Source organism: Bos indicus, chromosome 20 (genome assembly GCF_029378745.1).
Source record: "Bos indicus isolate NIAB-ARS_2022 breed Sahiwal x Tharparkar chromosome 20, NIAB-ARS_B.indTharparkar_mat_pri_1.0, whole genome shotgun sequence".
Classification (NCBI taxonomy): Eukaryota; Metazoa; Chordata; class Mammalia; order Artiodactyla; family Bovidae; genus Bos; species Bos indicus.
In genome coordinates, this window is record NC_091779.1 from 41,432,971 (window position 1) to 41,446,829 (window position 13,859).

Below are 13,859 nucleotides of genomic sequence, written 5' to 3' on the forward strand. Positions count from 1 at the left end.
TCATGAATGCCTTGTTCTTTTTGCCGAAAGCCCACAGGATCTTTTCCCCCTTGATATTTTGCTGGTAATATTACTACAGTATGTTTTAGTGTTAGTTATTCTGGATCAGTATTTGCAAGTACATGGTGTGTTCTCTCAATACATAGCATCAAATCTTTTTTCACTCTTAAATTCAGGAAAATTAAAGTTTGAGTAATTGTTTTACTCCCTTGTTTAGGCTTTCTTCTTTGGAGATTCCTACTTTTTTCTGGGTCATGTTGCTTTTTTTTTTTTTTTTTTAATTTCTATTTTTATTTTTTGGCTGAGTAACACGTGAGATCTTAGTTCCCTGATGAGCGATCGAACCTGCACCCCCTGCCTTGGAAGCACAGAGTCTTAACCACCAGACCACCAGGGAAATCCCTGCTTGCGTTCTTTATTACTTAACCTTTAAATGTTTCACCCTTTTTATCTTGTTTCTCTTAAGACATCTTATTTATTCACTGTGAATGATTCTTCTGGTCTTTTCTGAAATTAATTTTTTCCCAAGTTTTAATAACCAGTTTCTGAATTTTTCTAATTTCTGTTGATATCTTTCATTCATGTTTTGTGTCATTTCCGTGATGTATTTTAACTTATTGTGAGATATTTTTCATTGGTTCCCTAGATATGTCTTTCTGGTGTGCCTTTGTTTAGCTGTAGGGATTATATTGGCTCCTAATGCTTTTTCTTTTCTTATGATAACTTTGTATGGGATTTGACCTAGATTATTTTCTATTACCCATATTTATATTTTACTTTGCCTATTTTAGAAGGGAGATGCAGGACAGCATAGCTTTTCTGTGTTTATTGTCTAGACTTCCTTCTCTCTTCAACTTAAAGAAACATGGCAGCTTGCTTTCTGAGATCTGGTTCTGCTACTCTACCCGCCTTTGTCTGGACCTTCTTTTTTTTTTCTCTATTCTTTTTCTATTCAATTTTGATCTGTTCCCAGTAGTTTCTCCTCAGTATGGGGCACTGGCTAATCAGTTTTTTAAAAATTGTAGTTTATTTATTTGCCCAACACAAGGGATCTTTAGTTGCATCATACAAACTGTTAGTTGCCGTATGTGGGGTCTAGTTTCCTTGCCAGGGTTTGAACTCAGGCTCCCTACATTGGGAGTGTGGAGTCTTAGCCACTAGACCACCAGGGACATCCCAGGCTGATCATTTTTGAAAGTGAAAAAACTAGTCAAGTTTCAGGGGCCATTATCCAGCTGGTCCTCTGAGCTTCCCTGTTGATCATGGATTAGGGTGCAGGGCTGGGGTGTGTAGCTTGGGGCTGTCACATGTCCTGTTCTTTCCTTGCACATTATCTTTATTCCAGTGGTTTGGCTGTCTTTGGAAGAGGAGACTGTTTTAATTATAGTAGCTTTCTGATGGTGGTGTAAATAGGGCTAGTGCTGAAGTTATTATGCTTTTTTATTTTTAAATTAAAAGATAATTGCTTTACACAATGTTGTTGTTTTCTGTCACACCTCAGCATGAATCAGCCATAGGTATACGTTTGTCTCCTCCTTCTTGAACCTCCCTCTCATCTCTCTCCCTGTCCCACTCCCTAGGTTGGTACAGAGCTCCTGTTTGAGTTCCCAGAGACATACAGCAAATTCCCATTGGCTATGTGTTACATATGGTAATTTAAGTTTCCATGTTACTCTCTCCATACATCTCACCCTCTCCTCCTCCCCCCCACCCCCATGTCCATAAGTCTGTTCTCTATGTCTGTATCTCCATTGCTGCCCTGCAAATAAGTTCTTTGGTACCATCTTTCTAGATTTCATATATGTGCGTTAATAATATTTATGTTTCTCTTTCTGACTTACTTCACTCTGTATAATAGGCTCTAGGTTCATCCACCTCATTAGGGCTGACTCAAATGTGTTCCTTTTTATGACTAATATTCCATTATGTGTATATACCACTTTTATCCGTTCATCTGTTGATGGACATCTAGGTTGCTTCCATGGTCTAGCTATTGTAAATAGTGCTGCAGTGAACATTGGGATACATGTGTCATTTTCAATTTTGGTTTCCTCAGGGTATATGCCTCGGAGTGGGGTTGCTAGGTCATATGGTGGTTTTATTCCTAGTTTTTTTAATAATCTCCATACCGTCTTCCATAGTGGCTGTATCAATTTAAATTTCCACCAAAAGTGCAAGAGGGTCCCTTTTCTCCACACCCTCTCCAGCATTTATTGTTTGTACACTTCTTGATGATGGCCATTCTGACTGGTGTGAAGTGATATCTCATTGTAGTTTTGATTTGCATTTTTCTAATAATAAGCGATATTGAGCATCTTTTCATGTTCGTTAGCCATCTGTATGTTTTCTTTGGAGAAATGTCTGTTTAGGTCTCTTCCCTACTTTTTTATTGGGTTGTTTGTTTTTCTGGTATTGAGTTGTATGAGCTGCTTGTATATTTTGGAAATTAATCCTTTGTCAGTTGTTTCATTGCTGTTTGTCATGTTTTGTTGGATAATTTTTGTAGCCAATTTTGCTGAATTCTAATAGTTTTTAAATTGATGTGTTTGTGCTTACATGTACTGAGATACATCTATGCAAACTGTGTATTTTTGTTCCTACTATTTATACCTCTTAAAAAACTGTCTAATTGTATTGGCTTGTATCTCGAGAATGTTGTTAGTAGTATAGTGTTGCTCAGTCGTGTTCAATTCTTTGTGACTCCATGGACTGTAGCCCACCAGGTTCCTCTGTCCCTGGAATTTTCCAGGCAAGAATACTGAAGTGGGTTGGCATGCCCTCTTCCAGGGGATCTTCTCAACCCAGGGATTGAACCCAGGTCTCCCACATTGCAGGCAGATTCTTTACTGTTTGAGCTACTTGGGGAGCCCCAGAATGTTGTTATTCAATAATAGTAACAGTGGACATCTTTTTGTGTGTATTCCTGACTCTAATGGGAATGATTCTGGAGTTTTCCATTAAGAGTTTGAAGCAGACTTTAAAAAAAATGTCTTTCAAAAGATTTGTGTGTCCTACTGTTTATTAATTTCTTAATTTTAAATCATTCATGCATTCCTGAGTTAACATCACTAAAACTTGGTATTTATTATATTACTTTATAATTAGAGTCTATTGGCTAACATTTATAAATTTTTTGTCCATTTTCATTGTATTCTAAGCATTTTTCAAGTTAAATTCACCTTCAGTGTCACTGACTTGTATAAGTTGATTTGATGCTGCTTGTATGACTTTGGGTTTGTGAAGGTGCTCTCAGTTTATGTTCTTAGTTCTGCCAGATCTTTGATCTTCTCTTTTTTGGTCTTGTGCTTCTTAGTAGCCTCATTGTCTTTGAGTGAATTGAGAATATAAAACAGTTTGTGTTTATAATTTTCTTCTGATTCCCAAGGTAATCCTCCAAATTACATTCTTTAATCTGCCTATTGCATAGTTTTAACACCCTCCCTCCAACTTTCCTGGTTCTTTCATAAGAGGCTGTTTAATGGAGGAGGGAGGGTTCTATTGAAGCCTGACATTTGGTCAATAGTTGGTATTTCAGCGCTCTGTGTTTAAGCATTGTTCAGTTCCTCCCTTAGGATGAGAAAGTTGGATACCAGCTGATTTTAATCTTTATTCAGAGCTACCTCAGCTGCTTTGAGGGGATCAAGAGGGAGGGTGTGGCCTTTATGGGCTTGGGCGAGCAGAGGCTGAGTGGATCAGTTGAGCCCTTTCCTTGCAGGAACCTGTGTGGTAGGGGCTCCCCTGAGAGCAGACCATTCCTCCCCCGTTAACTCCTGTGACCCGCTGAGGCTCACGGGGTGCCTGGGAAAATCAAAATGAGACTCAACGTCTTCAGCCTCCCCTTCCCTGCCGTTCTGCGGAGTGGAAATGGCTTCAATTCAGGGTGCTTTCTGACCTTTCTGGGGCTCACCATCTGTAATCCCCTTTCTTCAAGTTAAAGGCTTTGTTGACATTCTTTACATTCTTCAGAACTCATTTCATAACCTTTCTTTCTTCTTCAGAGAGAGTTGTATCCCGTTTCATTGTCATTTTGGTCTCCCTTTATCGTGCATGGTGTGTAGCCTTCGACTTTCATAGAATGGGTTTGTGGCTATTTCTATACTGTGTTAAAACTCTCCCCCAGGAAGAAGCTCTACCAAGTGTAGCAGTGGACTGATTTTGGAGGCTATGTGGAAAATTGGACAGGCAGCAGGGAGCCTGTACGTCCACAATTCGGTGATACAGAGTGGGGCCAAAATTATTACAAAATAGCATTCACCAGTTTCTAAATAAATGGTGTGAAGAATTGAGGATACAGCTGCCAGCTGGTGGAGGGATGAGAAGCAGATCTGCAAATAGCGGTGGAACCCTACCAGTGGGGGCACTGAGTGAGGACCCGTGACCCCTGAGTTCCTCCGGTCACTGAGGCCAGGTCATATGCTGAGTCCTATTCTGGGATTTCTGTGAGATGCCATCTTGCCTGCTTCCTTGGGCTACTCCAGTTTGGTGTCTGCATCTGAAAACCAAAAGCGCCTAAAATAAAGTAGATGCTTTTAATTTCACTCTAAAGTAAGATCCTAGATCACCCAAGTATTTCTGGGGAGCGGGTAGAAAATGGGTAGGGTTTTAGGAAAAATGAATAATGTACTCATTGTGAAGGAGAGAAAAAACTAACAAGGAAAAACAACTGCAAATACCATCCAGTTGAGGCTGGAAACCCTGATTTGCAGCATCATCATACTGTTCAGTTGTGAGATTTTCCTCTAGGAATTGGCACGTAGGCACCAAGAGGCTGGCTGGTTGAAAGGATCCTGGATTAACCTGGGTGAAGGCACTGTGCACCTAGTGAGCTGGATGGAGATTGTTGTGTTCTACCATAGGGTAGTCTAAACAGAGAAGAAGGAATGCAGGGGGAATGGTTTCTGAAGGTGAGAAAACTGACAGTTGGTTAGGGGCCTCCCAGGTGGCGCTTCCCTGCCTGGTGGCTCAGTGGTAAAGAATCTGTCTGCAATGTAGGAGACCTGGGTTTGATCCCTGGGTTAGGAAGATCCCCTGGAGGAGGGCATGGCAGTGCATTCCAGTATCCTTACCTGGAGAATCCCATGGCCAGAGGAGCCTGGCAGGCTACAGTCCATAGGGTCACAAAGAGTTGGTCACAACTGAAGTGACTTAGCGTGCACACTAGGGATTAGAGGCCTGTTGAAATTGAAGAAGCAGTACCAGGAGAAGCAGGGAAGTAAGCTCCAGGAGGTTGTAAAGGTGTGAGCTGTGTGATTTATTGATTTCAGAGGTGGAATGGATTTGAGTGTGTGTCATATCCTAGGTGTGACCACGGAAGAAGAGGGATTTGACTTCTTTTGCCTGTTCCTCTTACCCATTCAGGTCATCCGTATTTATCTTCATGTTGTAAAATGTTATTCTATAGATGCAAAACTAAAAACACAAACAAGTAGTAAACAGTGTTTATTTTCTTAAAATTACTTTAAAAAGGTTGTTTATAGAGATGTGGATTTACATAACTTGGCGACAACATTTTAAAAATGTACAGGCTATTTTGTATTATTGCACTTACTCTTTCATAATATATAAGGCATTTTATTTTACATAAATAAAGGATAATGTATAATATCATACAACAGGTGTGGTGCCAATTAAGTCAACCCTAAAATTAAATGAACTGTGTATGGGAGGATAGAAATGAAACCCAACTTACTTCAACCTTCACGGTATATCCTTGCAACTACGATATACACACTGTAACAAAATTACCATCATAGCTTATTGGATGACTGACTGACCAGCTAAAAAAACCAAAACAATGGAAGTTTTAGTAGGACAATACCATTAGTGTTCACATCAGGAAGTGTGGGAATTTATTAGACTAATTAGAAATACAAGTCATGCCTTGGACACTGACAACAAGTAAATATCTTTCTATCTTAGGGTCAAAGTTTAGCTTTTGCTTCCTCAAATTCTAATTGTCGAATTCCAAGGGGAGCCTTCTGGTGAGGTCCACTAGAAACAGCTGATGACTTGAATATGGTTCAGTGAACCAGAGGGCTACCCTCACACTTTTTAGTTACGAGGGTTAGGAACTCTTTCAAGGAGAGACTGTTTCGTTGCTTCAGAAGCTCCTGTCACACGGACTGTGCATTTCTATGCAGGCACAGCTAGAAGAGTAGAGACAAAAAATTTTCAGCGTGGACTTCAAATCATCTCTCATTTAGGCAAGAAAGCAGAAGCCACAAATCTGACCCCAGAGACTTAAAAACAATCTAGCATGCACCTTGCACTGACTTCCTATAGTATCCTACCTGGAACTGTAGTAGTGAAAAGTAGAAGCTAAATTAATCAGGTCTTTCTAGCAAACTCGTGAACTACATTCCCTTTTGTATAACCTGTTTAAAAATGAGGAATCTGGGCTCACACCAGCCAGATAACTCAATCCCATCTGAGAACCTCCCTGGGCCAGCACCACAGAGGTTTACTGGGATCAGTCACTCAGAAATAGGTTAATTAAAGAAATCGCCCACATAAAACCTTGGCGTCACCATGCATGCAGGTATGCAGCTTCACCCGTATTCTCAGCACTCAGTAAGCTGGTTTGTGCCACCTGAGCATGTGGCCTGTGACCACCCAATTCTGCCCCTTTACCTTGAAAGACTGACTCCCCCTCGTTCTCCATCTTCTGATTACATTTTAGTAAATGAAGCTGATGAGGGTCTGGATCGTTAAGAAAAGGTACAGTACGAGGAGAGGCCGGCCCTTTTGGTGACCAGGAACAGCAACATCGAATGGAAACAGTTACTACAAAGAAGCTGGTGCTTCAGAAGAAGAGCAGCTGGAATGAGTGTCACAAGCAAGCGTGAGTCACAACTGTGTTCTGCTGGGAAACATTTTTGGCAAAAGAGAATTTGCAAAACAGCAAAACAAAAAGAGCAAAAACTTCAGTCACTGCAGAGCTATGTCATTACTCAGGTCAAGGTCAGGAAAATTGATCCAATGGTTAGAAATGTTACATTTCTTAAGCTTATTGAGAAAGGGGAAAAAAGTTAAAAAAAAAAGTCCTCTAAAAGGATTATTTTAAGCTCCTCTACTTGGATTACAATCCAAGGATACTAAAAAAGATAATTGATTTCTAAAAATTTAGCTTAAATTAGTGGTTGGAGAGTACATAAAATATAAAAATGGAAACTCAGTGACAATGGTATTTTTGCCTGCTCTTTCATTGACCAGTCTTGAATTTCAGCATTTATTCAAGACAAGTTTCAAACTGGATGTAAGGTGCTTTCAGAGCTGGAACTTTCTGCTCATTCTAAGCAGCGAAGTTCATGGCTATTTAGTACAGTTTATCCAAACTGCATTCCTGTAAAATTGCCTTACGACGTACACTTTAGATCATGATCAATACTTCATGGTGATCAATAACCACCAATTAAACTATGCAGCCATATGTTGCACATTACACTCATTAAAATACCACTTTCTGTATTTTGCTTTTTCATTTTTGGATAATTCCTGAGCCAACCTAACCATTAGGTCATAACTGATTCTCTTTGTTCAAGGGTCATGTTTTTCTTCTCAGGATAACAGACCCTTAGCTCCTTCCACTGAATGTGCCTAAAAGCATTCTGTCATTTACTTACAAAATTATATAAAACTAGTCCTTTTAGTTGTGACAGTTGTGTTGCCCTCAGACTTTGTTAGATCCCTAATTGCCAGGATTGACTATGTTGGGATAGGTGGGAGGAAGGATTTGAAGGTCTCACTAAATGTTTCAAGTAAAGAAGGGCATGCCACATCCTGTGTCCCCATTAGGAAACATGACAGGAGGGGACAGGCACTGGAACGAAGTGGACCCTCCCAGCCTAAGTGATCCAGGCAGAAGGCTTAGGATTTCAGCTCCATGGCTGCTGCTTCACGTGTGAGCAAAAAAAGCTGGGGAGTTTGATAGTCTTCCCTGCACCAGTGCTGCTCTGTTGTTTCAGGAGCCCATGGTTTAGAGAAGTCATTCTGATTTGCCGAAGAAAGGAATTGAGAAAAGGAGATTCCAGGTTAAAAAAAAAAAAAAAAGTAACAAGCACTGTTAGTGCCACTACCAGTGCTTGCTGCATGAAGAATTCCTGTGCTTTCTAATTACTAACTGCACAGGTCCCTCTGGGACAGCCTTCATGATATTCCAGGCATCGAAATGCATCAGCCCCACTAGAGATTTCCCGTTAATGGCAAGGATTTCATCTCCAGCTTCTATTGTTCCTGCTTGCTCAGCTGCACCACCTGTGAGAATAAATACAGAATGATAGCAGGGAACTTTCATAATATCTAGAATAAATTCCAAGTAAACTAAAAACTTTAGCGAGAAAAATCTCTAAACCATGTGCCTGCCTTTAATCTTAGAAGGAAATTTTTCTTAAGACACACAAAACATATACTTAGAAAAAGAAATGTGGCCACATAAAAAAATTCAAATCTGTAACCCCTCTTCCCTTAAACATAATCAACTGACTAGGGGAAGATATTTTCATTGTATTTAGTCAACAAATAGAATGGGGGTTACTGTTCAGCTGGCTAAAGATCTCCAGATCAATAATCAACCCACCAGAAATCCAAATGACCAATAAAAAACAAGTTCAGCTTCTACTTTTTAATAGATATTAGCTGATATATCCAACATGCTGAGAATTAATGAGAATTATATACTCATCAGTGACCCGCAGAGATACTTTTTACTTAAGAAAGCTTAACATATTTCTACATGAAGCTCTGTTATGGCAAGTTGATGAGCTTTGGAAAAGACAGGGTTTGCATCCCCTTCTATATACTCTTGCACATAAACATCTAAAACAATCATATTAAAGAAAGAAGAAATGCATGGAAGAAAGGACACTGAAAGAGAAAAATACCTAAGTTTGAAAAGAATTTTCTCAAATGTTTAACTGGATCTCAAAACACTGAGCAGATAGATCTTTTTGTCCTAGATTTTTGAAAATCATCTTTATTATTTGAAATGATAGTTGATTATAAAGACAAAATAATAAAAATATAGCCGGAAGAAAGGAAGTTCAAATGCAACCCACTTGAGGACAAAACACTTTATGTTGTTAATGACAGATACTGTTATTGGAAAAGAGATGAGCCCTCACCGATGCCAGGCCTACAAAGAACAAGGAGACTGAGTTAGTCCTAATCATTGATTTCTCAAGATACACATTTTTGGAAGTCTCAAAGCACTGATGTCTAACAGACCCAATCAACACGGTGTTGGCATAGTTCCTGTTGTAGGAATATTAACTAAAGGCCCCAAGCAGGTTATCTGGAACCATAAATTTTCTGGGTGTTCATCTGACTCTAAGGATATGTGGATTCCAACCAACAGAAGGCTGTGAGTTAGGGGCTGTAGGCAGTCACATTGGTTTGGTCTCAAGTCTGTGACTTCAAGCAGGTTAAGGTTTCTTAAAATTTCATTTTTCTCATCTGCAAAATGATGTTAACCTATCTTGTTCCCTCACTAGGTTTTTACAAGAATCTAATGAGATGAAGCAGATGAAGTCCTTGATGAACCCCTCAGTGCTGTGCACACCAGAGGTTGTGCCAGCTTTTGGACTTCTTATACACGAGAGAGAAGTAAACCTTCTTGTTTAAACCATTGTTGTTTTGGGTTTTCTGTGACCTGAGGCCAAAGAGAATTCTAATTTGATCAGGGTATGTCTATTCATCGAGGTTTTAAGAAAGTATCTTTTAGAATAGTTTTATGCTTTTTCCCCAAAAACATCTTGCATAGTTTTTGTGTAGCACACTTTCAGGCGGCTTTCAGTTGTTACTGCGCATTGGTAGCTTACAGGACTGAATGCACATCTAGCTGTTTTTCTCGTTCAGCATGGTTTTTGAGCTGGTCCCGGTTAATGGATATAGATCCTACTTGCTTCTTGAATTGCTGCAGTTTTCCTTTTTATGGATGTAATGTATTTTACTCATCATTTTGCTACAGACAGAAATTTAAACTGTTTCATAGTTTCCAGTTTAGCAAGCACTGCCAAATTCTTCCCCAGAGAGAGGTACCATTAGATACACTTTTGAAAGAAAAGTATGAGTGTTCTCCTTTCCCTACATCTTGCCAACATATCGTATTATGAGATTTCTTATTTATGGCCAACTTGATTTTAAAAAGATGATTCCTAGTAGTTATAATTTGCACCCAATAACTAATATTAGTTTGAGTATCCTTCCCTCTATTTGTCAACTATTTAGGTTTTAACTTCTGTCTATTTTCTGTTCATTTCATTTACCCAGATTTTCCCTATATTTTGTATTATTGAATTATAGTTATTAATATATTCTGGAATTAGCCTTTTGTTGATGTAAATACATTGCAAATATCTTCTAGTTGCTTAGATTTTTATGAAACTTTTTGCTATTTAGAAGTTAAACATTTTATGTATGTGTATAATATATACGTGTGTAATATAAATTATATACTTTTTGTATGATATTTATGTAATCCTATTAGGATTTTAAAACAATGGTTATTGTTGATATACAGGAAATTCTGCTGCTTTTGTTGTATGTTGATTGTGAATTCTGCAATCTTGCTGAGCTGTTTATATTGGCATTTGATTCTCTTAGCTTTTTTCCAGTGAGGAAGGAAGAACATATAATTTGCCAATAATGACAAAGTACATTCCTGTATTTCCAGTCTTCATGCCTCTAATCTTGTCTTATTGTGTTACTGATATTCTTGGTAAAGTGATGAAAAGAGAAACATTTTAAAAGCAGCCCAAACATAGCCAAAAAATTTTTTTGTAAAGCAGCCCAGACAGTAGTAGTGATGATGTTCTACCTCGATGGCTGATGCTTCACACAAGAGGTTACAAGTAATTACTGATTTTTTTTTCATCAATAAAATCCCTGACCTTCAAGAGAGCTTTTGGGAAATACAATATTTAATTCATTTATTATTCAAAGAGTTTTTTTGTATTAGATTGATATAAGAAATTGAATATTGCTGTATTTTAGTGTTTGGGCTGAAAGGCACAGGAAACCAAGATAAACAGAAAACCTGTATCCATTAAATTTTTAAGTAAAATTAAAGGTAAGAAAAAATCTTTGGGTAGAGTGCTAAGCCTGAACAAAGAAACATTCAAGAGGAGGGAGCAGTATAATATTCAGAAATTCTTGAATGCCTTTTCCCAGGAATAAATCTGCAGGCTTGTACACAAGAGCACTGGCAAGGCTTATCTGTGGAACAGGTGCATCTTTCCCTTTCTCTCTATCCACTTACACAGTGTTCATGGATTTCTAGCCTGATGCTAGACAGAGGCCAGGAAGATACCGGGACATCGTCTTTGCTCTGCTAAGAAGGAGATCTCAAGGGCACTCATCTCTCCCGGGGCTGCTTTTCCATTCCGATGCTGCAGATGCCATGGGATTTCTGGGCCTGGCCTCCCGGTCTCCACCCGGGTGCTGCTTTATCTGGCCCCTGGTCTTTTGGCTCACAGGCCAAAAACACCTTATTGAGGGGTGAGCTTCTTGGCTGGCAGAAGCTTCATGTCCTGTGACTGATCACGGTCACCCTTCACTGTGCGTGTCCTAAACATCACCATTTTGCTGTTTTAGGCTCAGTCCGTTCGTTATTCCATCGTCTTCCTCTTCATTGGTGCTGCCCGTCTGATTGTAGTGAGCCAGCTGCAAATTTGCTGTGTGCTTTTTTAGGTTTTCTTATGCCTGAATACTGTTGTTTTTCAACAGTCATGACTTCTCCAAATATTTCTTTTGCTTTATCTGGCATTCGTCATTCTCCCCTATCGCTCAATACCCTTTTGTAATTTTTATCTCTTTATTTCCTTGTGCTGCAGTTTTTAAAGTTTCTTCCTTGATTTTTATAAATTCTCTCCTTAAGGATTTAGTATATGTTTAATTCTGTTCATTAATTTAAATACTTTCTTTGAATACTTAAATACTTTCAGACTTTCTTTCTGCTAATGGGTTTTTGTGTGTGTTTTAATGTATCTGCCTGCTTCTTTTGAATACCCTTTTTTCATGGATAATATTTTTCTGCCCCAGTTTTTTGATGGACGTTCCTGTTTATTGTGTCTGTTGACAATTTCCTCACGTACTCTGTATCCTTTTGTTTAGAGCTCTTGCTTAGGAGTGCTCTTGAGAGTCAAACTCACGTTTTCCTGAACTTGGCTCTCTGTGACCCACTGCTGTCAAGTTAACAGGTGCAGTGTTTCCCCTTGCCCTGGTACCGAGCGTCTAGACACCACACGGCAGAGGCTCGGCTCCTGATCTGTGCCTGTCCTCTGCTTGCCCCATGGACCGTGAGCAAACAGCCTGTTTCTGGCCACCACTATTTACAGTTTGGGCGTGTGCTAGACTGCAAGAAAGGAAGATGGGAGCAGTAGATATTGTTAGAATCATTGGTAAATATGAAATTTCTTCATGCACTTGAATAATAATTCATTTTGTGATCATGGGCAATCCCTAGAATCTCTTCAGATTCCTGAGCTGAATAAGTATATTAACAATATCAATATAAATATATATTGTATATATGAAATCAGTATTGTAATGTAAAATATTACATATAAAATAGCATATGTGGGTTTATATAAACATCATTAGTATAATTATATTATTAATATAACTGCTCAGTTCTGGGACCTAGAGAGAGAATTTTGAGAACTGTCCAAGAGATAAAATACACTGAGTTCATGAAGAGACCTCCTGTCTCCCAACTATTTCAGTGATATCTACTGGCTCACATATGACTTTCTTGAAATCCAGCATTTGCGATTTTAAATGCATATGACCTTGACCAATGTTAAGTACCCCTGACTGGCAGTTCTGATGGCATCACTTAGCTTGCTGTATTCACATCCATACAGCTAGTGGTAAGTAAGAACACGAAGACAGGAACATGGAGTCAGGGATACAGCCTTGAGGCTGGGGGCACAGACACTGGAGCAGACAGCCTGGGTTCAAGCTGGGTTTGGCCACTTACATCGGTGTGACCTTAGGTGTCTGTGTAACTTCTCGGTGGCTCAGTTTCTTCTTTTGTAAAACCCGGATGCTAACAGTACCCATGCTATATAACTGTCATGTGGATGAGCAACATGTGAAATGCTCACGACAGAGCTGATGCAGTAAACCCTGGATGTCAGCATTAAAAACATGGTAAATTTTTAAAAACAAATTTGATTTCCAGATGGAAAGCACTGACATGCACATAGAGAAAACAGGCACTGGGCTGAGGACTGGGTTTTCTAGATTACCTTTGTACACTCTTTTGACGAGCAGGGGCCCATCTCCAGACATGGATGACTTCCCTCCATCCAGACTCAGGCCCAGCCCGGCCGAGGTCTTCAGCACTTCAACACACAGAGCCTCGTGCGCAGCCGTGCTTCTCCCTGCTGATGACAGTGACCTGAGGCCCGGCCTGTTCCCCGAGCACTCTCGAGTCCTGTCCACCAATGCTAAGGTTGGTCTCCCCACACCTGGAGCTGTGCTCCTGCCGTCCCCACCCCTCTGCTTGCCTGAGCACCTTCTGCAAGCACAGACAAGGCACTGTTGCCCAGGCAGAAATCCCTACAGTCAGTGCACAGCTCAGGGTAGACTGAAGTCACGCTTCGGGAATCAGATTCGATTTCCTGCCAGCCTTGGCAGCTGAACATCACAGTCTGGTTCTGACAACCTGTGATACCCAAATGCCAGGCCTCATGTGAGACGTGGCGCTTCCGTCCTCCTTCTGTGAGGGGTACCCCTGCTTCTGGTTGTCTGTCTGTGTCACACACTAGCTGTCTTCATTGCCATCTCCTGGCTCCACTGTGGGGAGAGCGTTTCCGTGGTGATGCCTGCTCCATAGCAACAAGCCTGTGCCTACTTTG

General features: G+C 40.0%; 1 protein-coding gene across 9 annotated transcripts in view; it reads right to left on the reverse strand.

The window, feature by feature from the left end:
* Positions 1-5,426: 5,426 nt before the first annotated feature.
* The window catches only part of PDZD2 (PDZ domain containing 2), a 403,122-nt gene continuing 394,689 nt past the window's right edge, over positions 5,427-13,859 (reverse strand). For 7 of the 9 annotated variants that reach the window (XM_070774800.1, XM_070774797.1, XM_070774795.1 and 4 more), the window contains 2 exons: positions 13,248-13,385; positions 5,427-8,253 (listed from right to left, as the gene is read on the reverse strand). In XM_070774800.1, the coding sequence (XP_070630901.1) occupies positions 8,072-8,253; positions 13,248-13,385 (320 nt within the window). In that variant the 3' untranslated portion in view covers positions 5,427-8,071. The remainder of the gene's footprint in view (positions 8,254-13,247; positions 13,386-13,859) is intronic. The other 2 variants (XM_070774799.1, XM_070774798.1) reach the window with 1 other exon arrangement.